General features: G+C 39.1%; 6 protein-coding genes across 8 annotated transcripts; 1 reads left to right on the top strand and 5 right to left on the bottom strand.

The window, feature by feature from the left end:
* The first annotated feature begins 6 nt into the window (after positions 1 to 6).
* LOC140802621 (COP9 signalosome complex subunit 6-like) lies at positions 7 to 2,052 on the top strand. Its single transcript, XM_073158164.1, has 4 exons — positions 7 to 99; positions 498 to 598; positions 889 to 944; positions 1,736 to 2,052. Exons 1-4 carry the CDS (start codon positions 45 to 47, stop codon positions 1,815 to 1,817), a joined length of 294 nt encoding a protein of 97 aa, XP_073014265.1. The 5' UTR covers positions 7 to 44; the 3' UTR covers positions 1,818 to 2,052.
* Positions 2,053 to 2,662: 610 nt separating this feature from the next.
* Positions 2,663 to 8,261, bottom strand: LOC140802620 (F-box protein At-B). 2 transcript variants are annotated; one of them, XM_073158162.1, is made up of 6 exons: positions 7,497 to 8,260; positions 6,698 to 7,232; positions 6,283 to 6,522; positions 5,395 to 5,600; positions 4,445 to 4,544; positions 2,663 to 4,346 (listed from the first exon to the last, which is right to left on the bottom strand). In XM_073158162.1, exons 3-6 carry the CDS (start codon positions 6,478 to 6,480, stop codon positions 2,976 to 2,978), a joined length of 1,875 nt encoding a protein of 624 aa, XP_073014263.1. In that variant the 5' UTR covers positions 6,481 to 6,522; positions 6,698 to 7,232; positions 7,497 to 8,260; the 3' UTR covers positions 2,663 to 2,975. The 2 variants fall into 2 exon arrangements, with proteins under 2 accessions (XP_073014263.1, XP_073014264.1); XM_073158163.1 differs by having other exon boundaries at positions 6,283 to 7,232; positions 7,497 to 8,261.
* On the bottom strand, positions 7,140 to 11,249 carry LOC140802617 (disease resistance protein RGA2-like). The gene is made up of 2 exons (XM_073158158.1): positions 7,497 to 11,249; positions 7,140 to 7,232 (listed from the first exon to the last, which is right to left on the bottom strand). Exons 1-2 carry the CDS (start codon positions 11,247 to 11,249, stop codon positions 7,140 to 7,142), a joined length of 3,846 nt encoding a protein of 1,281 aa, XP_073014259.1.
* Positions 11,250 to 15,192: 3,943 nt separating this feature from the next.
* LOC140802619 (probable disease resistance protein At4g19520) lies at positions 15,193 to 17,568 on the bottom strand. 2 transcript variants are annotated; one of them, XM_073158161.1, is made up of 3 exons: positions 17,182 to 17,568; positions 16,235 to 17,094; positions 15,193 to 15,768 (listed from the first exon to the last, which is right to left on the bottom strand). In XM_073158161.1, the coding sequence occupies exons 1-3, from the start codon at positions 17,528 to 17,530 to the stop codon at positions 15,745 to 15,747; spliced, it is 1,233 nt and encodes a 410-aa protein (XP_073014262.1). In that variant the 5' UTR covers positions 17,531 to 17,568; the 3' UTR covers positions 15,193 to 15,744. The 2 variants fall into 2 exon arrangements, with proteins under 2 accessions (XP_073014262.1, XP_073014261.1); XM_073158160.1 differs by having other exon boundaries at positions 16,235 to 17,568.
* A 75-nt stretch (positions 17,569 to 17,643) lies between these two features.
* Positions 17,644 to 20,023, bottom strand: LOC140802618 (putative disease resistance RPP13-like protein 1). Its single transcript, XM_073158159.1, has 2 exons — positions 17,729 to 20,023; positions 17,644 to 17,679 (listed from the first exon to the last, which is right to left on the bottom strand). The coding sequence occupies exons 1-2, from the start codon at positions 20,021 to 20,023 to the stop codon at positions 17,644 to 17,646; spliced, it is 2,331 nt and encodes a 776-aa protein (XP_073014260.1).
* Positions 20,024 to 21,419: 1,396 nt separating this feature from the next.
* Positions 21,420 to 24,994, bottom strand: LOC140802616 (putative disease resistance protein RGA3). Its single transcript, XM_073158157.1, has 2 exons — positions 21,940 to 24,994; positions 21,420 to 21,831 (listed from the first exon to the last, which is right to left on the bottom strand). The coding sequence occupies exon 1, from the start codon at positions 24,979 to 24,981 to the stop codon at positions 21,943 to 21,945; it is 3,039 nt and encodes a 1,012-aa protein (XP_073014258.1). The 5' UTR covers positions 24,982 to 24,994; the 3' UTR covers positions 21,420 to 21,831; positions 21,940 to 21,942.
* Between the last annotated feature and the right edge of the window lie 6 nt (positions 24,995 to 25,000).

The raw sequence follows: 25,000 nt of genomic DNA, 5'->3' as shown, positions 1-25,000 counted from the left end.
GAGCAGTGGCCGCTCATCTTACTGGCATACATAGTGCCATCAAAATGTTAAATAGCAGGATCAGAATAGTCCATCAATATCTTCTTGCAATGCAAAGAGGTATGCTTGCGTGAGTTTGGAAATTTCATTAGTTATTTGACAGTTGCATGTGCTTCAGTTATTTCTATCCTTTGTGTTGGAGTTCAGAGACTGTTTCTTATTTCTATGTTGATAATTGATATGTCTGTTTTGCATCTAAACCTGTATTAGTCCTTAGTAGGATTTCTCTTTTTTTTCCATCATCTTATTATAAAATTAACAAGTCACCAGTTTGTTTGCATAAACAAGTGGAAGATCACTTTAAATATGTACAACCAAACATCTCTTATGCCAACTCTCTTTAGAAAAGCTGAAAAATGAGTTTATTTCATTCTCAGAAGTACTATATTGGAGCTTGTAACCTTGTGTTCCTTGCTTGATTTCTGATATTTCCTTTTCCTTTTTGGGGGGACATGCAGGTGATATTCCTGTTGATAATTCACTGCTGAGGCAAGTCTCTAGCCTGTTGAGAAGATTGCCAGCCATGGAGTCTGAGAAGTTTCAAGATGACTTTTTGATGGTATGTTAATGCATTTGTGCATTTTCTGCTTTTGATGCCTCATACTCTCTTCTCCTGGACTGGTGTTCTGTATCAATTTCCTTTGCTGAGTTATATTGCATCCTAGGAGTCCATATGTTATATATACAAGGCATGAAATAATATATATAGTCATTTATTCATTTCAAATGATTAAGTGTTCACATGTATTGATATGATGTCCACTAAGAGTGATGGTTATAATTTTGGTAGATGCCATTTTTAACTTTGATGCCTATGTTGACAGTTACAGTGGTGGTTTTTTTATGTAGGAATTTAATGACACACTCCTGATGGCATATCTTGCCATGTTCACCAATTGCTCCAGGTATGTAAATGTTTTGATAGAATGACATTTCAAAAAGAAATAAGAATGAAATACATGGAAAGGTTTGTATGCATGGCCTTCACATGAAATTTTGGTCCATGGACTTCTAGTAAGAAAAATAAACAAAATTGAAGATTTGTATTTTTAGCACTGCTACTTGTAGAAAGGTTTTTTTTGAAGTTACAATATTGTGTGTTACCTTAAAATTATTGTTTTTCTTTTTGGGGATACCCCTAGGTTTCTTGTTCGGTATACATGTAATATCAGATTTGGAGGAGTTTAAATGTAAGTAAAAGGTATTTAAAGAGGTATTTTCAGAAAACCAAATGATGCCACAAATGGTCTTTCACATACAAAGTTTATGAATTTAAAGTTGATGTATTCTCCTGCTATTATGCATATTTTAAATCTTAAATTGGATATTTTCATAAACTTGAGTTGTCCGCAAGAACCAAAACTGGCCATGTTGTGGTGTTTGGTATGAACATTGAACGTAACTCCTGATAATGTTATAGAGGCATGTCAACACATGCAAATAAGTGATCTATTAGTTATTTAGTTTTGGTTTTTTGTATGCATTTTGAATATTGGAACTGCTAGTGAATAGAGTAGACATATGCAAGCATTGATGTGGAAGCCTATAGGTTCATAAGATTTATGCTGGTCTGCTTGCTTTGATGTAGCATTCATGTGCTATATCAAAACGAAGGGCAAACATAGGGTGATATTAAATTGTCTACAGATTCAGTTTTGAACATACTATAAATCATTTTAATTTTCTAATTTTGCAGTACAATGAATGAGCTGGTCGATAAGTTCAATACAACCTACGATAGGCACAGTAGAAGGGGAGGCCGAACTGCTTTTATATAACTGTATGCTTGTTTGTGCTTGTAACATTTGCAGAAATTTTGTAATAGTTCGCGGCCTGCATAATTGGGTTTTCCGCTTGTTGTTACACCAAAGAAGGGCTGAGCAATCGCTTTGGACTTTTCAAGTTTATTTCCATGGTCTGGATTGATCTCAGAATTTGAGTTTGTAACTCAAAATCTTGTTTCTAACATTACCGCTATGCGCCTGAGTGATATTTTTCTTATATTTCCAGTAATCCATGTACCTTGTCATGCTGTTTCCTACCATGGAGGCAATCTATATAAGTTGGTCATCGAAATTTAAAGATAACATCCGGCAAACCTTTTAAATCCTGAACATTTGTTGAAAGTGGAATGAGCGTTTCTGTGAACTCTTACAGGTTGTAATGCCTAAGGAATTTATGCCATATTATGTGATATTGAGAGGCTACTAAGTAATAACGTTCTAAATGTCAAATGAAGCAGCTACCTCTTTTAGTTATTCTTCTTCTTATCACTGTTGATTCTAAGAGGTTTCGTTGTGCTGTGCAGCAAATTACTTTACCATGCACTCAAGTTGAATGCTTGGTTTAGCTAAGCTGTTGTAATAAGCACGGTACGGAAAGGTTCCTTGGAAAACAACATAGAAGAGCTCAGGAAAGTGAACAGTGGGTTTGTTAGTCCCCTGAACGCTGTTAATATTTGTGAAATCGTACGTCATGAAGCTCTGAAGGCCTTACCTTGATGTAGACTACAGGAGAGCTTTTGACGACGGTCTGAGCTCCGGATCTCTACGATATTTCCTTACCACAAAAATGCTGCGCAAAGTCGTTATGATGTTCATTCAAAGTATAAGGGATCATCAACTTGCAAGAACCTGATGACATTTAAATTGGCGTAAATAGAGATGGATTTTCCAGTCTGCCAGATGACTTCTACAATCAGGCATAACCAGGGAAAAGAAAGCCCCCTCATTACCTTCATTTTAACATGTCTGCCTCTAAACTCTAGGGAGACTAGCCAAAAGAAAATATAAGGCAATGTACTGATAATTTTAAAGTTCAACCTATTACAAACAATAAATGAAAACTCCTGGTAAGCTGCTCGATTCTCCTCTTCAGCGAAGAAAATGGTGAGAATTGATGTGTTCCATGTAATCTAAAATCCCAATACCGAAAACCTACTGTTCAGTACATTCATGATACTGCCAACCATCCTTGCAGTCCATTTCACAGCCATTTAGACATATGTTTAACACTGGACGGTCTTCCAAAAGTTCCATTACTTTCTCTTTCCCTTTAGCCAACAACTTGGTGTTTCCAATACCGAGCCAGCGTAAGCCACGAAAGAAAGGACGGGCAAGAAGCCTTAGAGAATCGACAGACAAACCACTACAATGGCAGAGATCAAGCATTCTAATTGTTTTTGCACCAGCAGAATGATCAGGTGAACCCAGAGCTGCTATAGAAGTATCAGAAATAGAAAAACAATTCCGGACGCAGATAGAGATGATTTGCCTACAGGACTCTGCGACCACGCTTACAGCTCTATCGGATACTGCAGGCAGGTAACCCAAGTCAAGCGTCAACAAAGTTCTACTGATAACACCATCTCCAAGCAACAGCAGGGTGATGCCTCTGTCAGTGATTCTTTTACAGCCCCTGAGGCATAAAGAAGAAATCGGAGAACTCCCATCACCAAGTGCTGATAAGCCAATGTCAGTAATGTCAGCTCCACCAAGATCTAATATAGTCAACTTACTAAGTTTGGAGATTGAAATCAACCCAGAATCCGCAACGCTTCTGCACCCTGAGAAGTCCAGAACCTCCAAACTTTTACAGGAAGAGAGAGACTCTGCAGTTTCACTGGTCAAAAGATTGCAGGATACTAATCTCACTTCTACAAGGGAGCAAGCCGTACCAGCAAGATCAAGGAATGCCAAATCTGACAAGAAAAAGGCATTTATGATCTCAAATTTTTTCAACTGTTTGCATGAATGTAGAAGAGATACATAGCCTGCATCTGTCACCCTAGAGAAACCACCAAGTCTTATTGATTCAAGTCTTTTACATCCCTCTGCAAGTAGAAGTATACCAACATCATTTACCCTTCTGAAAGTTGCTGGAGAGTGTTGCTTACTCCGTGTAAGGCAGAGACGTGTCAAACTGTGACAGAATTCAAGTGACTGAAGTCCAACATTGGTCAAGTCACTATTCGAAGAGGGCTCCTCCATCGGTCTGTCTTCTAGGCACAATTCAACCAAATGATGGAGACTGCTGGTGAGAGAGACAAGAAGTTCATCAGTTATTATATCCAGCACAAGAGAGAGTGATCTCAGCCTGTCACCCTGTGGCCTCAAGTAGGAGATTTCACCAACAGCTGGGAATACAATTGGATCGCTATTAGACACATTACTGAGAACGAGCAAATTTGCTTGCCAACTAGATATAGGCTGCAGCAACAAAACTTCAATACTTTTGGGAAGGACTAGTTGGATAGATTCGAAATAACCAGAGAGAGGAAACTGTAGCTGGAACTTTATAGACACAGACTGCAAAAGGAGAAGCTGATTAGACCAAAACTAAAAAATAAAAGATCTAACAATATCACCCTTACACCAAACACCACCTAATGTCTTTAAAATTTCACCTCCAAGTACAAGCAGCCCTTGAACAACTGTGCTATAGCCTTGCCACACACACTGGGTGGTTCATTCTCATTTGGGTGTACCATATCTACTGCAAAGAGTCTGCATGAAGGAAGTTGTATTTTTTAATGCATTCCAACCTCTCTCATGGTTCATCTAATCAATAAAAGTGAATAATTAAATCAGTTTAAGCCCAACATCATATGGTCTTAAAGATCAGATAATAAATTGTGATAACAAACATGACATATCAGCACAGAGAAAAATTACAAGGATTTTTCCTTACATGCCAAAGAAATGCTCCAATTATGAAAAAAACACCTGCTTTATTGGTTATACAATGATGCCTCTTTAACAAATTTTCAAGAAGACGACTTCCTTCAACTGCCCCTCTATGACCAGCATATTCATTGAACATTCCATTGGATGGATGCCAAATAAAAACTGTTGTCATAAAATACCCCAAAAAATATACTAAATAATTTGTTGAAATAAACTACCCCTATTCTATCCCCTTTTATTCTTTTCAACGTCTTTAAACAAAAATTCAGTTTGTTGTTAATGGAATCAATAAATACGTCAGAGGTCAGCAAGTACAAAATATGCAGGACTGCCATATCTCAAAAGTGTCATAATTCATCCCGTATCTTCTTCTCACTGACCTAAACAAGAGTTCATATACCACAGGGTTAGGACCAAAATTTACTCCATGCTCACCGATGGCATTCCTTCTACCATAAAAACATGCATTTGGTAATTATTTATACTGACCAACTTTCGTTGTGGTGTGTCAAGATACAGTAAATTATTTAATTCTTGCAAACTACAATATTAGGCATACTTTTTCTTCTTACATTTTAGAAGGTAAATTATACTAAGAGATCATGAAAGGCTAAACAAAGGACTCTCAAATCCAAAGTTCACAATGATTCAGGGCAAATAAGTTCCATACCTTAAATTGGGGCATTTTTCTCCAATGGCAAGGAAAATGTAAGAAGAGAACATTGAACACCGCAACAATGAGAGTTCATGTAGATGTTCTTTTGCAAAAGTGTTGATAGAGGAATCATCCAGGCGACTGCAATCAAGGGTGAGGCTTCGAAGGATATTATTACCACTAAGAACTCTATTCAGGATCTGAAGAGTAAGAGGAAAACCCTGCAATAATAAAGATACCATTTAGGAAGAAATGTTCAATGAAACTCTTACATTTCACATTTAAGGTGTTTCCATATGCAATTTAATATATAGACATTTGCAATGGGTGACACTCATAGAACACAAATATATTAGTTTCATATTACGTTGCTTAATCCTTAAACGAAGAAAGTAGCTTGATGGGGTAAAAGAAAAAGAAAAGAAAAGAAACCTAAGCATACAAGACCAATATGTGCAGTACATTGCTAGTCTCCAACTGATTCTACCACATAAATACATTTAATGAAACATAACTCGCAGAAAACTATCCCTTATTAACTATAAAGAGTTAATAATTTATAAGTTTAACTCCTAGCCAAAAAAAAAAAAAATCGAGAATCACATACTTAAGAATAAAAGGCGAAAATTTATTCACAACTTTGAACAGATCCATCCTGGATAAAGAGATATCACACCTAAGAATCTCTCCTAGAACAGCCATTATGTCCCCTATAAACTCATAAAAACTTCAAAAAAGGATATATATAAATCATCGGGTCAACTTTCAGTTCCTAAAAAAATTGGTATAAAACTCTGAAGCAGGATCCCAATTCCCAAATTTGCGACGCCCAACTAATAATTCTAGCAAAAAGAGAGAAAAGAAGGAGAACCCATGCGGGGGAAAAGGGATTAGCAGGCTCACCGAGAGGTCGAGGTTAGAGATAGAAGAGAGAGCTTGCGAGACCGAGAGGCGAAGGCCTCTACACACGGGCGCGGCCGAGCAGAGAGAGTCGAGGTCGAGCCTCGCCAATATGTCGACTAGTAGAGACTGTGGAAGCCTCTCCATTAACTCCCCACCACCACCGCAGCTTTCTCCTCCCCTCCCTCCTCTATTCTCCATTAAAGTGAACTAACCGCAAGGTAGGTCGGGCTGCATGCCTGCCTGCATTGCATTATTAAGTGACTACGGCGACACTAACTTTCTTTTATTACGAAAAGAACCCCTTAATCAGGTATTAAAAATTGAGAAAACCATGTACAAGTAGCAAATTTCTCCCTAATATTATATGTAATAGAACTTGAAATATGCCTAAGAAGCTGAGTAACAAAGTACCCACCACGAAATGAATGGATTAAGATGAAATAGGTACAAAGAGGTTCACCAGAATAAACTTCAAGCAAGATCACTAGAAACCATCTCCAAGGAAACCATTAACGCCAACTCTAATTAACAAGATTGAAAAGACACCTCTAAAAGAGAAATTCCAACTTTCCTGAAACAAGAATGCAAATGACTGTATAATTAGTAAGCGGCTTAAGAATAGACTCAAACCTACTCACTTACTACTACTCAACAACGTCAAGTCAAGTCAACTTGGTGAACCCAACAATAAGTATTACAAGCGATGAAAGAAAGAGTGGGAATTTCAGACAACTATACCACTCATCAGTTAGCGAGGACTTGAGTTCAGAACGATCTCCAGTCAGCAAGCTCGGGTGGAGAGGCTACTCAATGGCAATACCCAGGAGTGGCTCATACTCAAAAAGGACGATCTATTGTTACTCTTCAGAAGAATTTTCCTCTTGCTCCGTTTCCTCATCAGAAGAATCTTCCTCTTGCTCCGTTCCCTCAGAAGAATATCCATTTAGCTTCTGTTCAAATCAGAGGTTTACGGTCATTGTGTTTTCTTAATCATGAAATCACACTTGTTGTCTAAAACATTCAAAAGGATTGAATTCTATGTAGAAACAGTTGATGATAACATGCTAGGTCTCGCCTATATGATTCCCAGTTACTAAGAATTTAAGAACGGGCATCCTGATGCACTTAAACTATTGCTAAAGTGCTAATGCTATAACGGCACCTGCAAATGAATTGGATATAGAAAAAGAAAAGACAATAGAACGAATTGATACCTGCTCTCTGTGTTCTTCTAGAGTAATAGTTGCTAATTTCTCCTTGGTGCAATTGCCTATTCTTACGTTACGGATGTGTTGAATCTTGGACCAATCTGGACCTGAATCTCTTAGGCACCTTTCCTCCAATTCTGGAGGACAGTTACCTAAGACCAGTTTTCTTAGCGATGGTGGGAGTTTTGGCAGCGACTGGAGCTCAAAGCACTCGGCTACCTTCAGATTCTCGAGACAAGAGAGCCTTTGAAAGTATACAGGCGGGAACTGCTGAGAAGATACACTCGTCATTTTCAGCACTTGCAGCGAGGTGCTATTATTCGACACCCATTCTTCTATTTCTGAGGATGCGACTTCATTGTAACCTTCAATATTGACATCTCGGGTGGAGATGCTTTTCAGCGGCGCAATGCATAGCAGCGAGAGATCATCGATCGCAAGCTTGTCCAATGTTAATGATGCTGATTGTGAAGCTGCTGCAACTAACTTGGGGCATCTTTTGACCTTTAGAATCTTGAGGGATGAGAGGGCATGTAAACCCCCCAGTGATTCCAGGTGTGGGCATTCCTCAATAGACAACATTCTTAGTGTTTTCCATGTTCTGAGCACTTCTGCTGAGGGAAGAGATGTGATGTTTGGGCAGCGCTTTAGTTCCACCTTGGAGAGAAATTTGAGGTCTTTCGAGGCCTTGGGAAACGTATCCAAGACATCGCAATCCTCAATAGCGAGGGATTGCAGTGACAAAGGGAGGAACCTTCTTGATGTTGAGCTTGAGCCCCTCTGTAGCTTTGGACAACCTTTTATCCTCAGTGTTTTGAGAGAGGTGAATTTCCCGAATCCTCCGGTGGGTAAATGTGTCAGACTTCCACATTTAGAGATAGTCAAATTCCCAAGAGATGTAAAAAGTTCAGGGTGCAGTAAAAGACCCTTAGCTAGGGATGTGAGACGTCGGCAAAACTCGATTTTTAGTGAGGAGAGAGACGACGACGATGATGAGTTACTTAGGCTGTTGTTGTTCCTTCTCTGCGATAATTCTGGAAGAACAATCCAATTTACATGTTCTATATGCACATCTCTTAAGTGACAAGGCAGATTGGGAAACACTCTCAGTTCGGGGCATTCAATGATCGATAAACTTTTCAAACATGGAAGCCATTGGGTCGTCATGCCGCCTCCATAAAACTTTTCCAGTTCCGGCAACGAGCTAAGCTTTAGCACTTGTAGCGATGGAAAAGAGGCAACTTCAGCTGTCCCCTCGATTTGAACGCCGACCCGCTTAACTAAATCCATAGAAGAGAGCTCTAGAAACTCAAGGTAGCGGAGCCGCCCAAAATTTGGCAAGTCTGCCCATCCTTCACAATTGAAAAGGCTAATAGATACTAAGTTTGATAGAGATTCAGTGGCCATCCAATGTGGACTCCTGCCACCCTTATAATTACGTATTTCCAGATTCATAAGATCGGAATGCGGTCGGAGTGCATCAAGTACTTGCTCATCAACCTCAACCTCGGGGCTAACATTACGACGATCTTTCTCAAGCTGGGAAGCCCAATCTAACAACAATTTTCGGAGGTGCTCTTTGGCATTTAAATCTGCTTCAATGACCTTTTCAACCCTGGTTACTTCTTGGAGATTCTGAATGCCTAGCTCGCGGAGTTGTCTCAGCTGGTTCAACTCAGAAATATTATTTCCATTCTCCTTAACATTAAATTTTTCCAATATCTGAAGTGAGGTTAGTCTCCCTATACTATAAACCTTGCCTCCCACAGAATTAGGTGTACTAAGGCGTCTAAGGTTGATAAGGTTGTTGACATGATCTGGTGGGCATAGTTTACTGGAGCTAATAGACTTGTTTCCGTAGTACAAGAATTGGAGGTGGTAAAGCTTATTTACTGATTCAGGAACTTGAGATGTGCAATAGTAATTACTACGTAAATAGCGAAGGTGCTTTAGATTACTAATGCAGTCATCAGTGAATTCAAGAGTAGATGATGCCAATATCTTCAGGGTTGTCAAGCCTTTGAGCAACCCAAGAATTTCAGGAATTCTTTGTATGAGAAGAAGGGTGCGCAAGTTTTTGAGTTTGGTGATTTCATCTACTGTAGATAGAGAAACAGAAGTAAAGATAGATAAATGGCGAACAGTTGTGGGTATAGGTATGGGTAGAGAGCTCTCTTCAAGTTTAAAGCATTCACCACGGGAAACAGATGTCGCAAGCTCATGTAACAGATCGTGCATGACATAGTACGTACGTTTGTCATCGGTTTTATAATCAAAAAATGATTTCATTACCAGATCATTCAAGTACTCATCTCCTGTATCCTCCTGTCGTCTATTTTCATTTATAGATTTCTGAAGCAGACCTAAAGCCATCCACATGTAGACAAGTTGCTCCTTGTCAAATTCATAGTCTTGAGGGAATATACTACAAAATCTAAAGCAGGGCTTCAGGTGTGAGGGCAAATACTGATAACTTAATGTCAGAGCAGGCATGATGTCATTCTCATTTTGATTTAATCTCCATATTTCACTATCTAAGATATATTTCCAGTGCTGATACTCTAAATTGGCGCTTAATATCCCTCCCACCGTCTTTGCAGCTAAAGGAGACCCTTTCAGCTTCTCCGCAATCCTCCTCCCAATATCTTGCAATATCTTATGATACTCAGGGTCCTCATCAAGAAATGCACACTCTTTAAAAAATTCCCAGTACTCCCCTTCACCCAGACCATTTAGGAAGACAGGTTTCACCTTGCCCATCATCTTCCCTGCAACACTTGCTATTCGAGTGGTTAATAAGATCATGCTTCCCCTCTCTCCTGATCTGAGGGGAGCTAGTAGTGTATCCAAATCAACATTATCAATATCATCCCATACATCATCTAACACAAGCAGAAACCTCTGTAACTTTAATTTCTCTGAGAGCTTATTTTGAAGATAATCTAAAGTATCCAAATGAGGTTTTTCCCCTAATGTGGACTCATAGATCTTCTTGGTAAGTAAGATCAGATTAGGATTATTAGAGACGCACACCCACATCCTCATGTTAAAATGCTTCTTTATTCTCTCGTCATTGTATACAAATTGAGCAAGAGTAGTCTTCCCAACCCCGCCAACCCCAACTATAGGTAGAATAGAGTAGTTCTTCTCTGCTGTAGGATTAGAATTTAGCAGTTTATTTATAACATCATCTTTCTCGTTATCTCGCCCAAACACTCGAGTTCTAACATTCGAGAAAGAACCTGTCTCACGGTTGCTGGTTTTCAAAGGTTGGTTATGTGTTAATGTGCCAGCCAAAGAATTAAATTCCCCAATACCAGAGACAGCCTTATCTAGTTGCTTGACAACCTCTTTTAACCTTTTGACAGTGGAATCCTGATGCATGCCACGCTTAAGAATAATTTTGATCCGTTTGAAGAGAGAGCCAACATAACTCACCGTGCCTTTTTCGCCATGGATTTCTTCTTCCAGTCGGTAGTAGCTCATCTCATCCACGAAGTCCTCTGCCTCGTCAACTGCATCTCTAAACTGCCACAGCCATCGCTCCAGCGCTAATTTATCAGCCTTGATTTGGCCTCCATCGACCGCCTCCAGCAAATCTTGGAGCTTGGGAAGCGCCTCCTCCAGCCTACCCAGCTCCGCCTCAAGGCCAAGCTGCCACTTGGACTGGTCCTCTTTAACGTAGGATACGATGGAATTGACCACGCCAACACCGATGGTCGAACCAAGCCATCCACCAACTATCGATACCACTTCCATTGTGGAAGCCCTCCTCTCCTTCTTCCTCACAACTCACGAGTAGAACCAACAGAGTTGTTTGTTAAGCTCTGCGTCTATCTTTGTGGTGGTTCCCTCTTGCCTTCACTCACCCTTCACTGTTTATATACAAGACAGATTCGGTCATTCTTAGTAGGTAACTTGTTGACTGCTCGCTAATTTTAAAGAATCACAACTGGGAAGAGAAAAGAGAACAATTTTATAGATTCCTAATCGAAACTACGGTAACATCACTATTTTACACTTCTATAACTCCGAGGTAATGGTTACTTGTGATCAACTGCGCAAACTCAATTCTTAGGTCCACTCCGAGAAGCAAAGCCAGGATGGCATGGCGTTAGTCAACGGCCTTTGTTTTCTCATTTGTAAAATGTAGGCCAATAGTTCTGCAATCTTTTTTGTGAAATGGCTAATTGCTTTGCATTATTCAGTCAAATAATGGATATGGATTCTTCAGAGGAAACTTATAATAAAGTCCCCACTCTCAGAGTTGATCCGTCAAAGTAGAATAACAAATACAATTAAAGTTCAAAGAGATCTTAAAAACGCAGCATGACGAATTAGCGTAATACATATAAGATGTCATAAAAGTCAATGATCAAATTAATTAAGCATCAATGTCAATAAGATTTGAACGCACGACAACTTCACCATCGGTTTTTAAATTTTCTCCGCACGATCTCATCTCGATGTCGAACAGCGGTGACCTAATCTAAAAAAAAATTGATCGTTGACTACAAACTACTCGTGTGGATCATCATGCATGTCGTGATTATTTGTAGGTTGCACATATGGATCCACGTCAACCAATTAAACTTTAATTAGTTGTACAAGAAATGTTGTTTTCGGTGTTTGTCTTTTAAAATATTGCTCCTGCTCTTAGACAATAAACCACCGGCACGAGTTGGCTTGTCTTTTCTTGTAAGGAAAATTTTTATATTTTGAGTACCATGTTTTAGATTTTATTTTTAAAAATATAATTTTTAACCATGATTCCATTTCAAAAGAACATAAGCACTTCAACAATGAGAGTTCATGTAGATGTTCTTTTGCAATACTGTGGATAGAGGAATCATATATGTGAATGCAACCAAGAGTGAGGTTTTCGAACGATATTATTACCGTCTACGAAGACGATCTTATATTTCGAAAGACATGATGAATTGAGTAAAGCATGTATAAATCTCAAATTTCTCACCAGTATTATCTGTATTAAATCTTGAAATATGCTACTCTGAGATGCATGCAATAATCATTTCACACTTAATTTGATCTTGGGAAGACTTATAGTTACTCAAATAACTTGAATAGTTGTGCAAAACAACTACCTTGAAATGAAAGATACAGGGGCAAAACAGAAAGATAGTTGTGCAAAACAACCACCTTGAAATGAAAGATACAGGGGCAAAACAGAAAGAAACATGTAAAAGTAGAACTAAATTCGAAACAAGTGAAAAATAATCCATACACATTTATTATCTATCACATGATATAAGTAATGGAAAGAAATTCTCTTTCTCACTCAAGAATACTATCACAATCACAACCCATAAAAGTGATACAATTAACAAGGAACACGCATTGAGAGAGAAAAATGGATAAGAATATGCCCCGAGGCTTGTATTACATATTATCATTACCACTATTTATAAGAATTTTTTCTATAAAGAAAGACTACCTATAACACAACTATTGATTATGTTATACATGGTGAAATAAATTCTAATTGATTAGAATATTCCCATAAAAGTGATACAATTAACAAGGAACACGCATTGAGAGAGAAAAATGGATAAGAATATGCCCCGAGGCTTGTATTACATATTATCATTACCACTATTTATAAGAATTTTTTCTATAAAGAAAGACTACCTATAACACAACTATTGATTATATTATACATGGTGAAATAAATTCTAATTGATTAGAATATTCCCAATATAGTTGATAGACATTTCAATCACGGAGAATTTGATTTCATGAATTGATGCTCATTCGAATTGTAGAGGATTTCTTTCCTAACATTTCCTCTCAAGTTAGAGCGAATTTCTCTAACTCAAGGAAGCAATGTAAGAAAAATTGCTGGCTCTTGAAGAAAATGGCATGAGGACTATGACTCCACTTCCAACTCACAAAACACCTACTGATTGTTAGTGGGCGAAATCAAACACATGGTTGTTGGCTCAATCGACTACTACAAAACAAGACTAGTTGGGAAAGACTTCACACAACAGGAAAGTGTCAACTATCAAGAAATATTTTTCTGGCAAATGTCTTCTAGCTTTAGCAACAGCAAGAGGTTGGTTCCTTTACCAACTTTACGTCAACAATGTCTTTCTACATGGCAAACTTGAAGAAGAGATTTATATGTCTCATCTACCTAGGCTCCGTAGACAAGGGAGGACAATATAGTATATAAACTACACAATTCATTATAAGGTCTAAAACAAGCGTCTTGGCAGTAGTTTGCAAGATTTTTCAAAAGCTATTCAATCAGTCGCCAAAACTGATTATTTTTTATTTACCAAGAAATTATTTCACTGCACTGTTGATATATGCTAATAACACACTAATTATCATAAAGATCCTGTGAATATTGCTGCACTTAAGGAATTTCTTCATTCTCACTTTCGCATTAAAGACTTGGAAATTTTAAAATATTTTTCTTAGTATTGAAGTGCCTACTTCTAACAATGGTATTTTTATTTGCCAGCGCAAGTATGCTCCAGCGATTATTAAGGAAGCAAGATTACTTGGTGTTGTTCTCACTAATAGTCGAATGGAAAAAGATTTTAAACTTTCATATAAGAGTGACATGTTAAAAGATGCAACCTGCTACAGAAAATTGGTTGAAAAATTAATTTATCTCACTACTTCTAGACTAGACATCACTTATACAGCTCATATATTGAGCAGGTTTATGCATCAACCTAGAAAGTGGCACATGAAAGCGGCCTTACGTATGGTTCGGTATATAAAAAATGCTTTCGATCAAGGGTTATTATTTTCCTCTAAAATTGATCTCAAATTACGAGCTCTTTCCTTGGTCTTTTATTAATTTCAGGGAAGTCGAAGCGCTAAAAAAATATTTCTCTTTCATCAGCTGAAGCAGAATATCGGGACATGATCGGAACTTGTTGTGAACTTTTTTTGCTTCGAAATCTTATTAAAGATTTGGGATTGCTACATTCAAACATGTCGTTCTCTATTGTGACAATAGAGCGCGACTACACATAGCTACCAATCCGGTCTTCCATGAGAGCACTCAGCATATCGAAATGGATTGTTATTATGTAAGCGATAAGATACTTGATAGTTCCATCATCACCAGATTTACCAACTGTATAAATCATTTGCTAGATGTTTTTAACAAAGCTCTTGGAAAAGAAACTTTTGTTCCCATGATTTGCAAGTTGATTTAGGTTAAAGCTACCGCCTCAATATAAAATTGAGGCTCTATAGTGGTCTAATTTGAGCAATAAAAACTTGATGATGCAGTAAGTATCTATGGTCGGAAAGATGATTTGAAAGAGGATATATAGTGCCTTTGGTCAGACCGGGATGAAAAAAGGACGCCGGATGATCCGAGTGATGGATGAAATTGGGATTTGAGATATTAGATGATTTATCGACATTACAAGGTGGTGGATTTTCTTGGTTGCTAGCCATGGAGATAATGATTAGGAAGATGCTACAAGAGAGCTTAGAGTATAGCAATAGGCTGGATTTAATCCTGCACTAATTCCATGAAAGGCAAAAAAGAAGAAGAATGGAGAAGAATATAATATACCACGAGGCTTATATTACATATTTACCACTATTTATACACATAGGAATTTCTTCTATAAGTAAAGACAACGTCCTAACCATGAAGAATTTGATTTCCTAAATTGATACACATTCCAATAACAGAGGATTTCTTTCCTATCAGCGTGAAGCAAAAACTACGGGACAGTAAACAGCAATTAGTAAAAATAGGTACAAATAACTACACCAAAACAAGCTTTAAGCAAGAGCACCAGAAACCAACTACCAAAAAACAATAACAATAGTTCCAAATTATATGATTTAAGATGACACAAAAAATCCAAACTTTCTTAAATCAAGATATCACCCTTATATATAGGAGAAGAAAATCTTTCTTTGGGCTTGAATCCCAACCAAAAAACACTAAAGATGGGAAATCTTGTTATTGCGTATGAGAAGTCTTCTTACCCAGTTTTCTTCACTTAGCCACACATGACTATATGAGCGAACCAAAAGTTTGAGCACGATTCCTGGAACACCCATTACTAGCAAGGACTTGATTTCAGAGCAATTAGCACCCATTAGGTAGCGAGTACTTGAATTCAGAATTATGTCCGGATAACAAGCTTATATAGAGAAGCTACTCAATGGCAATGTGCAGCAGTGGCTCGTACTGAAAAGAAAGGATCTACTGTTCCTCTTCACAAGAATCTTCATCTAGCTCCGATGCCTACGAAGAATCTTCCTCTAGCTCCTGTTCAACATTAGAAGTTGATGGTTATTGTGTTTTGATTAGTGCTGCGTTTCCTTAAAAAAACGTACCGATGAGTAAAATATCATATACAATTGAAAGGTGAAAAATATTAGTAGGGATAAATGTGCAATTTACGGAAATATGGTAATTATTTTTAAGCTAAATAGTCAGTTATAATCAGTTATAAACCTACCGCATAAACATTCTACGTGGATACTACAAAATAACCGAAGCATTTTCTTTGTGTTTTCTTTATCGTGAAATCACATTTCTTGGCTAAAACAGTAAAAAAAAAAAAAGATTGAATTCTAAATAGCAACTAATATCCACTCAATTTCTTCTTCTTTTTCAGAAATTAACAGAATCAGGAATAAATAGTACGATGTAGCACCCAAAAAAAAATAAAAAAATTCACTGTAATATGGAGATAAATTTAACGTTAAAGAGATTGGGAAAGAAATGATACCCGTGTTCGGCTTCTGTGTTCCGCTGGAGTAATAGTTGCCAATTTCTCCTTATTGTATTTGCCTATTTGCACGTAAGGAATGTGGCGAATCTGACGCCAATCTGGACCTGAATCTCTTAGGCACCTCTCCTCCAACTCTGGAGAGCAGAAATATAAGCAGAATTTGTTTAGCGATGCTGGAAGTCTTGGCAGTGACTGAAGCTTTCTGCACCAGTCTACGCCGAGGCGTTTCAGACAAGAGAGGCTTCGCAGGTCCACAAGCGGGAAATGGCGAGAGAATACGCTTCCCAATTTCAGCACTTGCAGCGAGGTTCGGTTCCTCAACACCCATCCTTCTAGTGTTGAGGATCGGACTTCATTACAACGTCCGATGTACACTTCTCGAGCAGCTATGCTTTTCAAAGGCACAGTGGAAAGCACCACGGGATTGTCAATCACGAGATGCTCCAATGTTAAGGAAGAGTGATTTTCCACTGCCAACGATGATGGTGACGACGAAGCTGCTGCGAGTAACTTGGGGCATTCTTCGACTGTCAGATACTTGAGGGATGAGAGTGCTTGTAAACCTCCCAGTGATCGTAGCTCCGAGCATTCCTCAATCGACAACCTCCTGAGAGCCTTCCATCTGCCGAGAACTTCTGCCGGTGGAAGGGATTTGATGTTCGCGCAGCGCTTTAATTTCACCTCAGATAGAAAGTTGAGATCTTCCGGGATTTTGGGCAGTGCATCCAAAACATTGCAATCCTCAACAGCGAGGCATTCCAGCGACAGAGGGAGGAACCTTTGTGTCGTTGAGCCCCTTTGCAGCTTCGGACAACCCATTACCCTGAGTTCCTTGAGAGAGGTGAATTTCTCGAATCCTGCGATGGGTAAATGTGTCAGATCTCCACACCCGCAGATGGACAGCTTCTCAAGAGATGTAAAACGTTCAGGATGCAGTAACAAACCCTTAGACAGGGACACGAGGCCTCGACAATCGGAGATCTCCAGTGAAGAAAGAGATGACGATGACGACGTGCTTAGCCCTCCCTGCCATAGTTCTGGAAGAGCAGTCCAGTTGACAGATTCTATATACACATTTCTTAAGCCACAAGGGAGATTCGGAAACATTCTCAGCTTGGGGCATCTGATGATCGATAGACTTTTCAAAGATGGAAGCCATCGGCTTGTTCTGGCTCCTCCGTAGAACTCTTCCAACGCCGGCATGTGTTTGATGTACAGCACTCGCAACGACGGGAACACGCTAACTTCAGTTCCCCTGTCCGGCGGACTGCCAACCCGTTTTACCGAATCCATTGAAAATAGTTGTAGAGATTCGAGGAAGGGTAGCTCCCCAAGAGGTGGCAGATCTTCCCATCCTTCGCAGTCATGAAGTTTAATGTATACCAACTTTGACAGAGATTGTGGAGTCATCCAACACGGACTCCGGCGCCCAAGATAATTACCTATCTTCAGGTTCTTGAGATTGGAATGTGGTTGAAGGGCGTCAAGTACCTGCTCTTCGACCTCGGGGCTTCCACGACTGCCGCTGTCATAGATATGATTGAAATCCCACTTTAACGTCAGTGTTTGAAGGTGCTCTTTGTCGTTCAGCTTGGCTTCAGCGACCTCTTCAACGCTCGTCACTTTCTGGAGATTCTGAATGCCGAGTTCACGGAGCTCTCTCAAGTTTTTGAGCTCAAAAAGATTATTTCCATACTCCTCCTTAACATTATTTCCATTCTCCTTCTTAACACTGAAGCAATCCAAAATCTGAAGCGAGGTTAGTCCCCCAATACCAGATACATTGCCAATCAGAGAATTGGGCGTACTTAGTCGCCTAAGGTTGATAAGGTTGTTGATGAAGTCTGGTGGGTATAACTTATTGGAATGTGGATCATTCTGTTGATAGTATAAGAACTGGAGGTGGTAAAGCTTATTCAATGATTCAAAAACTGGAGAGGTATAAGAACCACTACGTAACAAGCGAAGGTGCTTTAGATGACTAAAACAGTCATCAGTGATGTAAAAACCGGCTGATTCCAATACGCGCAGGCTTCTCAGGCCTTTGAGCACCTCTGGAATGTGACAGTAGCTAGGATTAGATTCTTCTAAGAGAAGAAGGGTGCGCAGGTATTTGAGTTTGGTGATCTCAGGTATTGGTAGAGTAAAACAAGTATTGATGGACAAATGACGAACAGTTTTAGGGATGCTTATGGGCTCACAACGGTTTTCGATTCTAAAACATTCACCTACAGAAACAGAGGTTGCAAGCTCATGTAACAGGTCGTGCATGACATAGTATGTGTGTAAGCCTGTTTTACAATCAAAAAATGATTTCCCCACTAGTTCATTTAAGTACTCCTCTCCTATATCCTCTGGCCGTCTAATCCCATTTATGGGCCTCTGAACCAAGCCTAGAGCCATCCATAAGTAGACAAGTTCCTCCTTACCGAACTCATAATCTTGAGGAAATATGCTACAGAATCTAAAGCAGGGCTTCAGGTGTGAAGAGAGATGCTGGTAGCTTAATCCCAGAGCTGGCATGATGTCATTCTCATACTGTTTTAGTTGCCATATTTCACTATTTAGGATATTTTTCCAGTGCTCGTCAGCTAAATTGGTTCTCAATATCCCTCCCACAGTCTTTGCAGCTAAAGGGGAACCTTTTAGCTTTTCTGCAATTTTCCTTCCAATGTCTTGCAGTTTGTTATGATATTTGGGGTCCTCGTCACCAAATGCACAATTCTTAAAGAACTCCCAGTAATCTTCTTCACCCATACCCTTTAAGAATATAGGTTCCATAGTACCCGCCGTCATCTTTGCAACTCTTTCCATTCTAGTTGTTAACAAGATCATGCTTCCATCCTCTACTGAACTGAAAGGTGCTAGTAATTTACCCCAACTCTCTCTGTCATCATCATTCCACACATCATCCAACACAAGCAGAATTCTTTTAGACCTCAAACTTTCTAAAATCTCCCGTTGAAGCAAATCAAGATTATTAGTAGTATGTGTTTTATCAACCACCACCAGTTCATAGATCTTCTTGGTAAGTGAGAGCACATCAAAAGTATTAGAGACGCACACCCACATCCTCTTTTTAAAGTGCTTATTTATTCCCTCGTCATTGTATACAAATTGAGCAAGAGTGGTCTTCCCAATCCCTCCAACCCCAACTATAGGTAGAATGGAAAAATTCCTCCTAACAGTTGCAGAACTGAAATTTAGCAGTTTGTTTATTATGCTGTGCTTCTCATCACCTCGCCCAACCACTTTATGTTCAACAGGTAAAAGGGAAGTAGTGTCACGGTTACCGGTGATCAAAGATTGCTTGTGTTTTAAGGCGTCCAGCAAATTAACAAAAACCCCTATACCAGCGATAGCCTTATCTAATCTCCTCACAATATCTTTTAACCTTTCTAGAGTGCGATCCTTATGCACAGCACGCTTGAGAATAGTTTTGAGGCGAGAGACAACTCGGCTCACCTTGCTCTTTTCCCCCTTGATTTGTTTCTCGAGTCGGTAGTACTCGATCTCATCCATGAAGTCCTCCGCCTCTTCCACCGCGTCCCGGAATTGCCACATCCATTCCTCCAGCGCCGGGTTCTTCTCCTTGAGGACGTGGCTGCTGTCGACGGCGTCCAGCAAAGCTTGGATCCGGGGAAGGGCCTCCTCCAGCCTCTCCCGCTCCGCCTCAAGGCCAAGCTGCCACCTGTACTGGTACGTGGCGTAGGATTTCAGGGAATCGAGCAGTTTGCCGACGATGCTCGACGCGAACCATCCACCGACTGTCAATCCCACCGGCATTGTGGAAGACTGGCCTTCTCTCCTTGTTCCTCACAACGCAAGCAAGAGTAGAACAAGGAGAAATTTGCCAACTATGCTTCTACGTTCTTAATTAGTAGAAAGAGCATGCACGACAAAGTTGGCAACTGTTGCTATTTTGGCCCCTCTCTCCAACGAGGATGATGAGTACGGTGCTCCAATAATTGGTTGGTCAGCGTCATAGACTAATAAGTTATAACGGTGTCTTCCTCGTTGACCAACTATAATAACTGCATGTCGGCGTATTTATGCAAATAATAGTTTTGTAGACTGTCAAACCAAGGTGCAATTTGGTCTACAAAACCAGCGAGTTGGAGACAGGAAAGAATTTCTCACATTTATGAGAGTAATTTGATTTGTATATCAAAAACTTAGGATACAGATGTGATTTTATAAATTAAATTAAGGGGGTGAATACGTAATTAAACTTTAAATTAACTTATGGTGGTCTAACAGATGGGTTAAGTAATAGATTTTTTTTTAAAAAAATTAGGGGGTAATTTGTTAGCTTTATTCTTGAGGGAGCCAAACTAAGCGGAGACGAGTTGTTAAATTAAGCCTAAAATTTCTCTAATAATTATCTTGATCGTTAGAATTTTACATGATCCACGATTAAAAATAAAATCTGCTTCAAATCAATTTTACGTCAAAATGAAGAATTTCTTATAGTCCAACATCATCGTGGCATTACTAGATCAAAGTTTAGATGGATAGGAATTAGGAGCTAATGTCATTGTAAATTTTTGGGTTAATTATAATTTTTAACCCCTCAACTATAACTTTGTTTCATTTTCACCTCTCCAAGAAAATAAAAATTTAACACACACACCATTGAATTATTTAATTATATCACTGAGCCTCTTTCATTAATTTTTTTTTAAAAGGAAATATTAAAAAATTGGCTGACTAAGTAGATGGAAAAAAATGCCCTTGTCTTATCTTCGTCTCTATTATTATTAAAAGTATATTTTGAAGAATTAGAGAAGATCAGTTTAAGGTCTAATATTTAGATAAGTTATGCTAAAGGTTACTAAAGGAGAATATAAAATTATACAGAAAGAAGATAGAGATATTTTTGTCCTGTTCTATTAGTCAAATTTTAAGATTATTTATATTAAAATTTCTAATAAAATATTGACAAAGAAGCTTAGTGAAACATTTAAATAATTTATGAGGTGTATTTGTCTATTTTCTTGGATGGATGAAAGCGATACATAATGGTTGTTGAGAGGTTAAGATATAATTAACCCTAAAATTTTTGAACTCATGAAGACAATAGAATAGTCGTCAAATGGTTAAAAAGACATAATGTATGAACAGTCCCGGATTTGAATTCTAATGGCATCAGCATCATCTTAATTATGACACCACTAAATACTTATTTCTCTCAAAAGAAGAGCTTTGCATATTTACAGGCTAGAGGTAGGAAACACCCATTCTGATGAATATTGGAGTTGAGAATAAGTCTCATTCTTACAGACTGAAACACCCTTGCCCTGTCTGAAATTAAACTTGAGAATATGTCACCTCTAAGCCACAGAATTCCAACTTTACAAATCCTTATATAAACGATAAATCTCATTCTTACAATGGCGCTTAACCTCGAGGTAAAAGTCCTATTACAGAAGCATGAAATGCATATCATGTTATCACATTTTTCTAGAATGACCAACCAGAAAAACAGGTAACAAGAACCTGCCTCGATCTAGTTTGTGACTTTCAGTTTCTAAAATTTAGGGAGAACGAGCATCCTTGTGCACAAGACTACTGCCGACGTCGGAATCTGGCACCTGAAAATTGACTGGATATTAGAAAAACAAAAGTAAACAAAAGGATAAACAGAAAAATTAGTGTCAAAGAAGAACTCAATGTGAAGGAATCAGGAAAAGACTTCATACCTATTATGTGGTAGAAAATCCTCTTGTGCTGTGTTCTGCAGCAGCAATAGTTTCTAATTGTCCCTTATTGTATGACCCTATGCATACAGTAGGAATGTGAGAAAGTTTCGGCCAATCTGGACCTGAATCTTTGAGGCACCTCATCTCTAACATTGGGTGGCAACGAATTATGCGCAGAACTTTCAGCGACAAGGGAAGTATCGGTAATGACTGGAGAGAAGAGGCATTGTGTATTATCAAATTCTGGAGGCAAGACAAGCTTTGCAGGTCTACAGGTGGGAACTGCTTAGACTTCATGCTGAAAATTATTAGCTCTTGGAGCGAGGTGCGGTTCTGCAACATCCATTGTTCAAGTGAGGACTGCAGTTCATAAGAAATCTCAATTGTCACAACACGGGAAGAGAGGTTTCGAAGTGGCATTGCACATAGCAGAGAGAGATCATTAATGTGCAGCCTGTCGATTGATAAGGAGGAGGAACCTTCCACTGCCCTCTTTGAAACATCAGCAGTCAATGGTAGCGGCTGAGATGAAGTTGGCACACAAAGTCTAGAGAAGATCCTAATTGCGGAGTATATGAGGGTGAGGAGAGCTACTAATCTCTGTAATAATCGAAGCAGTGTTCTGGCAAAGGAAAAATGCTGTAGCTTCAGCGATCTTTCAATTTCATGTCCACCCAACATAGAGGAGGGATTTTCCACTGCAGTTTCGTTGGCTAACTCATTGGGCAATGCTGATGGTAATAATGCTGCTGCAACTGATCTGGAACACCTAATTTTGAGGAACATGAGAGGGCAAAGTGCTTGTAGACCCTCTAATGATGCTAGCTTTGGGCAAGTGTCAATTGACAAAGATTGTAGTGCTTTCCATCTTCCAAGCACTTCTAATGTGCGAAGGGATGTAATGTTTGGAGAGCAACGTAATTCCAATGAAGAGAGAAAGGTGAGTTCCCACAGATCTTTGGATAACATCACATCCAGATGGTCACACGAATCAATAATGAGGGATCGGAGAGATGAGGGAAGGAAACTTTCTGAAGTTACACTTCTCTGCATTTCTGGACACCACTTTACCACAAGCTTTGTGAGAAAGATGAGTTTCCTGAACCCACCAACGGGCAAATATTTCAACTCTGGACATCTAGAGATGGATAATGTTTGAAGAGCTGTAAAGAGTTCAGGATGCAGTAACAAGCCCTCGCCTATGGTCACAAGGCTTGAGCAGTCTTGTACAGTCAACGAAGCAAGAGAAGATGATGTTAACAAGCTCACATGGTTGCTCCTCCCACCTTGCCACAGCTTAGGAAGAGCACCCAATGCTACATCACCTATATCCAATTCTCTTAAGCTACAAGGGAGAGGGGATAACACTTTCAGGTTGGGGCATCCAGAAACCCGAAGTTTTCTTAAACATGGAAACCATTGGGTTGTCCCTGCTTGACCGTACCACTCTTCTAGTAAGTCACAATTTGAGATATCTAGTGCTTCCAATGATGGAAAAATGCTATCAGCAAATCTCTCATTGGATCTATAGCCAACTTGTTTGACTGCATGCATATCTTCAAGGCATAGAGACTTAAGGTAGGGTAGCTGATCAAGAGGTGGGAGGACTTCTAATCCCTTGCAACATGAAAAAACAATAGATTCTAACTCAGAGAACGAACTAGTTGTCAACCACCGGGGACAGCTGAGACCCATATATCCCTTTATTCTCAACACCCTGAGATTAGAATGTGGCTCAAGACAGTCAAGTACCTGCTCGACAAACTCAGGGGCTCCAAATGAATCCCACTCTAAACTCAATGTATGGAGGTGGTTCTTATTCTTCAAGTTAGATTCCTGAACCTCTTTAACATTTGTTATATTTTCAAGATTCTGAATGGACAGTTCACGGAGTTGTCTCAAATCTTTCAACTCACAGATCTTGTGTCCATCCTCCTCTTCAACACGGAATGCCTTCAAATTTTGAAGTGAAGTAAGCCTTCCTATGCCAGATATATTTGCAACTGTATTCCCTGGCATAATCAGGTGTCTCAGGTTGACAAGATTGAAACAAACTGGCCGCTTCAGTGGAGAATCCCCAGGATAACCAAAATATGGTGGTGTAAATCTCATAAATTGAAGATGATAAAGCCTATTCACAGATTTGTAAGCATGAGTAATAGAACTATAATCAAGACTCAAGAATCGAAGGTGTATTAGATCAACAATGCACTCAAGAGAAGTAACTGTGGACTCAGGAGGTATTATCAATACTCGTAGGCTTTTTAGCATTTTGAACATCTCGAGATTAACATAACACCGTTCAGAATCATCTCCATCTAAAAGTAGAAGGGTGCGCAAGTTCTTAAGGTTAGAGATCTGGAGTTTGGACATACTCAAAATATCAACAGATAAGTGGCGAACAGCATTTGGTATACTTTCTTTCTTACCACTTATGACTCTCCAACATTCACCTTGAGAAACAAATTGTGCAAGTTCATGTAATAGATCATGCATGACATAGAATGGGTCTTTGTCAAGGTCTCTACAATCAAAAAAGGACTTTTTCAGTAGATAATTGAAGTACTCATTTGCTATCTCCTCTGGTTGCCGCTTTCCACTTATAGGCTGCTCAACCAGCCCCAGAGCCACCCACAAGTAAACCAAATTTTCTTTATCAAGCTCACAATCTGGAGGAAATATGCTACAATATGTGAAGCAAGGTTTTAAGTGTGAAGGCAAATACTGATAACTTAATCTCAAAGCTGGCATGATGTCATTCTCATCTTGTTCTAGTTCCCAAATTTCACTATTTAAGATATCCAGCCAGTGCTGATAATCTAACCTGGAGTTTAATATCCCTCCCACAGTCTTTGCAGCTAAAGGGGATCCCTTCAGCTTCTCAACAATTCTCCTTCCAATCTCTTGCAATTTTTCATGATCATTAGGGTCCTCATTAAGAAATGCACACTCCTTAAAAAGTTCCCAGTAATCTGTTGCACCTAAACCTTTTAAGAAGAAAGGTGTCGCACTTCCCATCAATATCTTTCCAACTGTACTCATCCGAGTTGTTAATAAAATC

Source organism: Typha latifolia, unplaced genomic scaffold (assembly GCF_019914945.1).
Source record: "Typha latifolia isolate L0001 unplaced genomic scaffold, TyphaL0001v2 contig_51, whole genome shotgun sequence".
Lineage (NCBI taxonomy): Eukaryota > Viridiplantae > Streptophyta > Magnoliopsida > Poales > Typhaceae > Typha > Typha latifolia.
This window is presented reverse-complemented; position numbering and strand designations above follow the sequence as displayed.

Excerpts from the sequence above, each read along its gene's own strand:
- LOC140802621 (XM_073158164.1), top strand. The coding sequence starts at position 45 with ATGTTAAATAGCAGGATCAGAATAGTCCATCAATATCTTCTTGCAATG. Across the intron at positions 100-497 it reads TCTTCTTGCAATGCAAAGAG|GTGATATTCCTGTTGATAAT; the intron begins GTATGCTTGCGT and ends GGGGACATGCAG. Across the intron at positions 599-888 it reads TTCAAGATGACTTTTTGATG|GAATTTAATGACACACTCCT; the intron begins GTATGTTAATGC and ends TTTTTTATGTAG.
- LOC140802620 (XM_073158163.1), bottom strand. The coding sequence starts at position 6,480 with ATGGAGAATAGAGGAGGGAGGGGAGGAGAAAGCTGCGGTGGTGGTGGG. Across the intron at positions 4,545-5,394 it reads GAAAAATGCCCCAATTTAAG|ACTCTTTGCAGTAGATATGG; the intron begins GTATGGAACTTA and ends TCCTTCATGCAG. Across the intron at positions 4,347-4,444 it reads AGGGCTGCTTGTACTTGGAG|TCTGTGTCTATAAAGTTCCA; the intron begins GTGAAATTTTAA and ends CTCCTTTTGCAG.
- LOC140802617 (XM_073158158.1), bottom strand. The coding sequence starts at position 11,249 with ATGGAAGTGGTATCGATAGTTGGTGGATGGCTTGGTTCGACCATCGGT. Across the intron at positions 7,233-7,496 it reads TAGAAGAACACAGAGAGCAG|AAGCTAAATGGATATTCTTC; the intron begins GTATCAATTCGT and ends TGATTTGAACAG.
- LOC140802619 (XM_073158160.1), bottom strand. The coding sequence starts at position 17,530 with ATGGATTCGGTAAAACGGGTTGGCAGTCCGCCGGACAGGGGAACTGAA. Across the intron at positions 15,769-16,234 it reads AACACAGAAGCCGAACACGG|GAGCTAGAGGAAGATTCTTC; the intron begins GTATCATTTCTT and ends AATGTTGAACAG.
- LOC140802618 (XM_073158159.1), bottom strand. The coding sequence starts at position 20,023 with ATGCCGGTGGGATTGACAGTCGGTGGATGGTTCGCGTCGAGCATCGTC. Across the intron at positions 17,680-17,728 it reads GCCCCGAGGTCGAAGAGCAG|GTAATTATCTTGGGCGCCGG; the intron begins GTACTTGACGCC and ends ACCTGAAGATAG.
- LOC140802616 (XM_073158157.1), bottom strand. The coding sequence starts at position 24,981 with ATGAGTACAGTTGGAAAGATATTGATGGGAAGTGCGACACCTTTCTTC.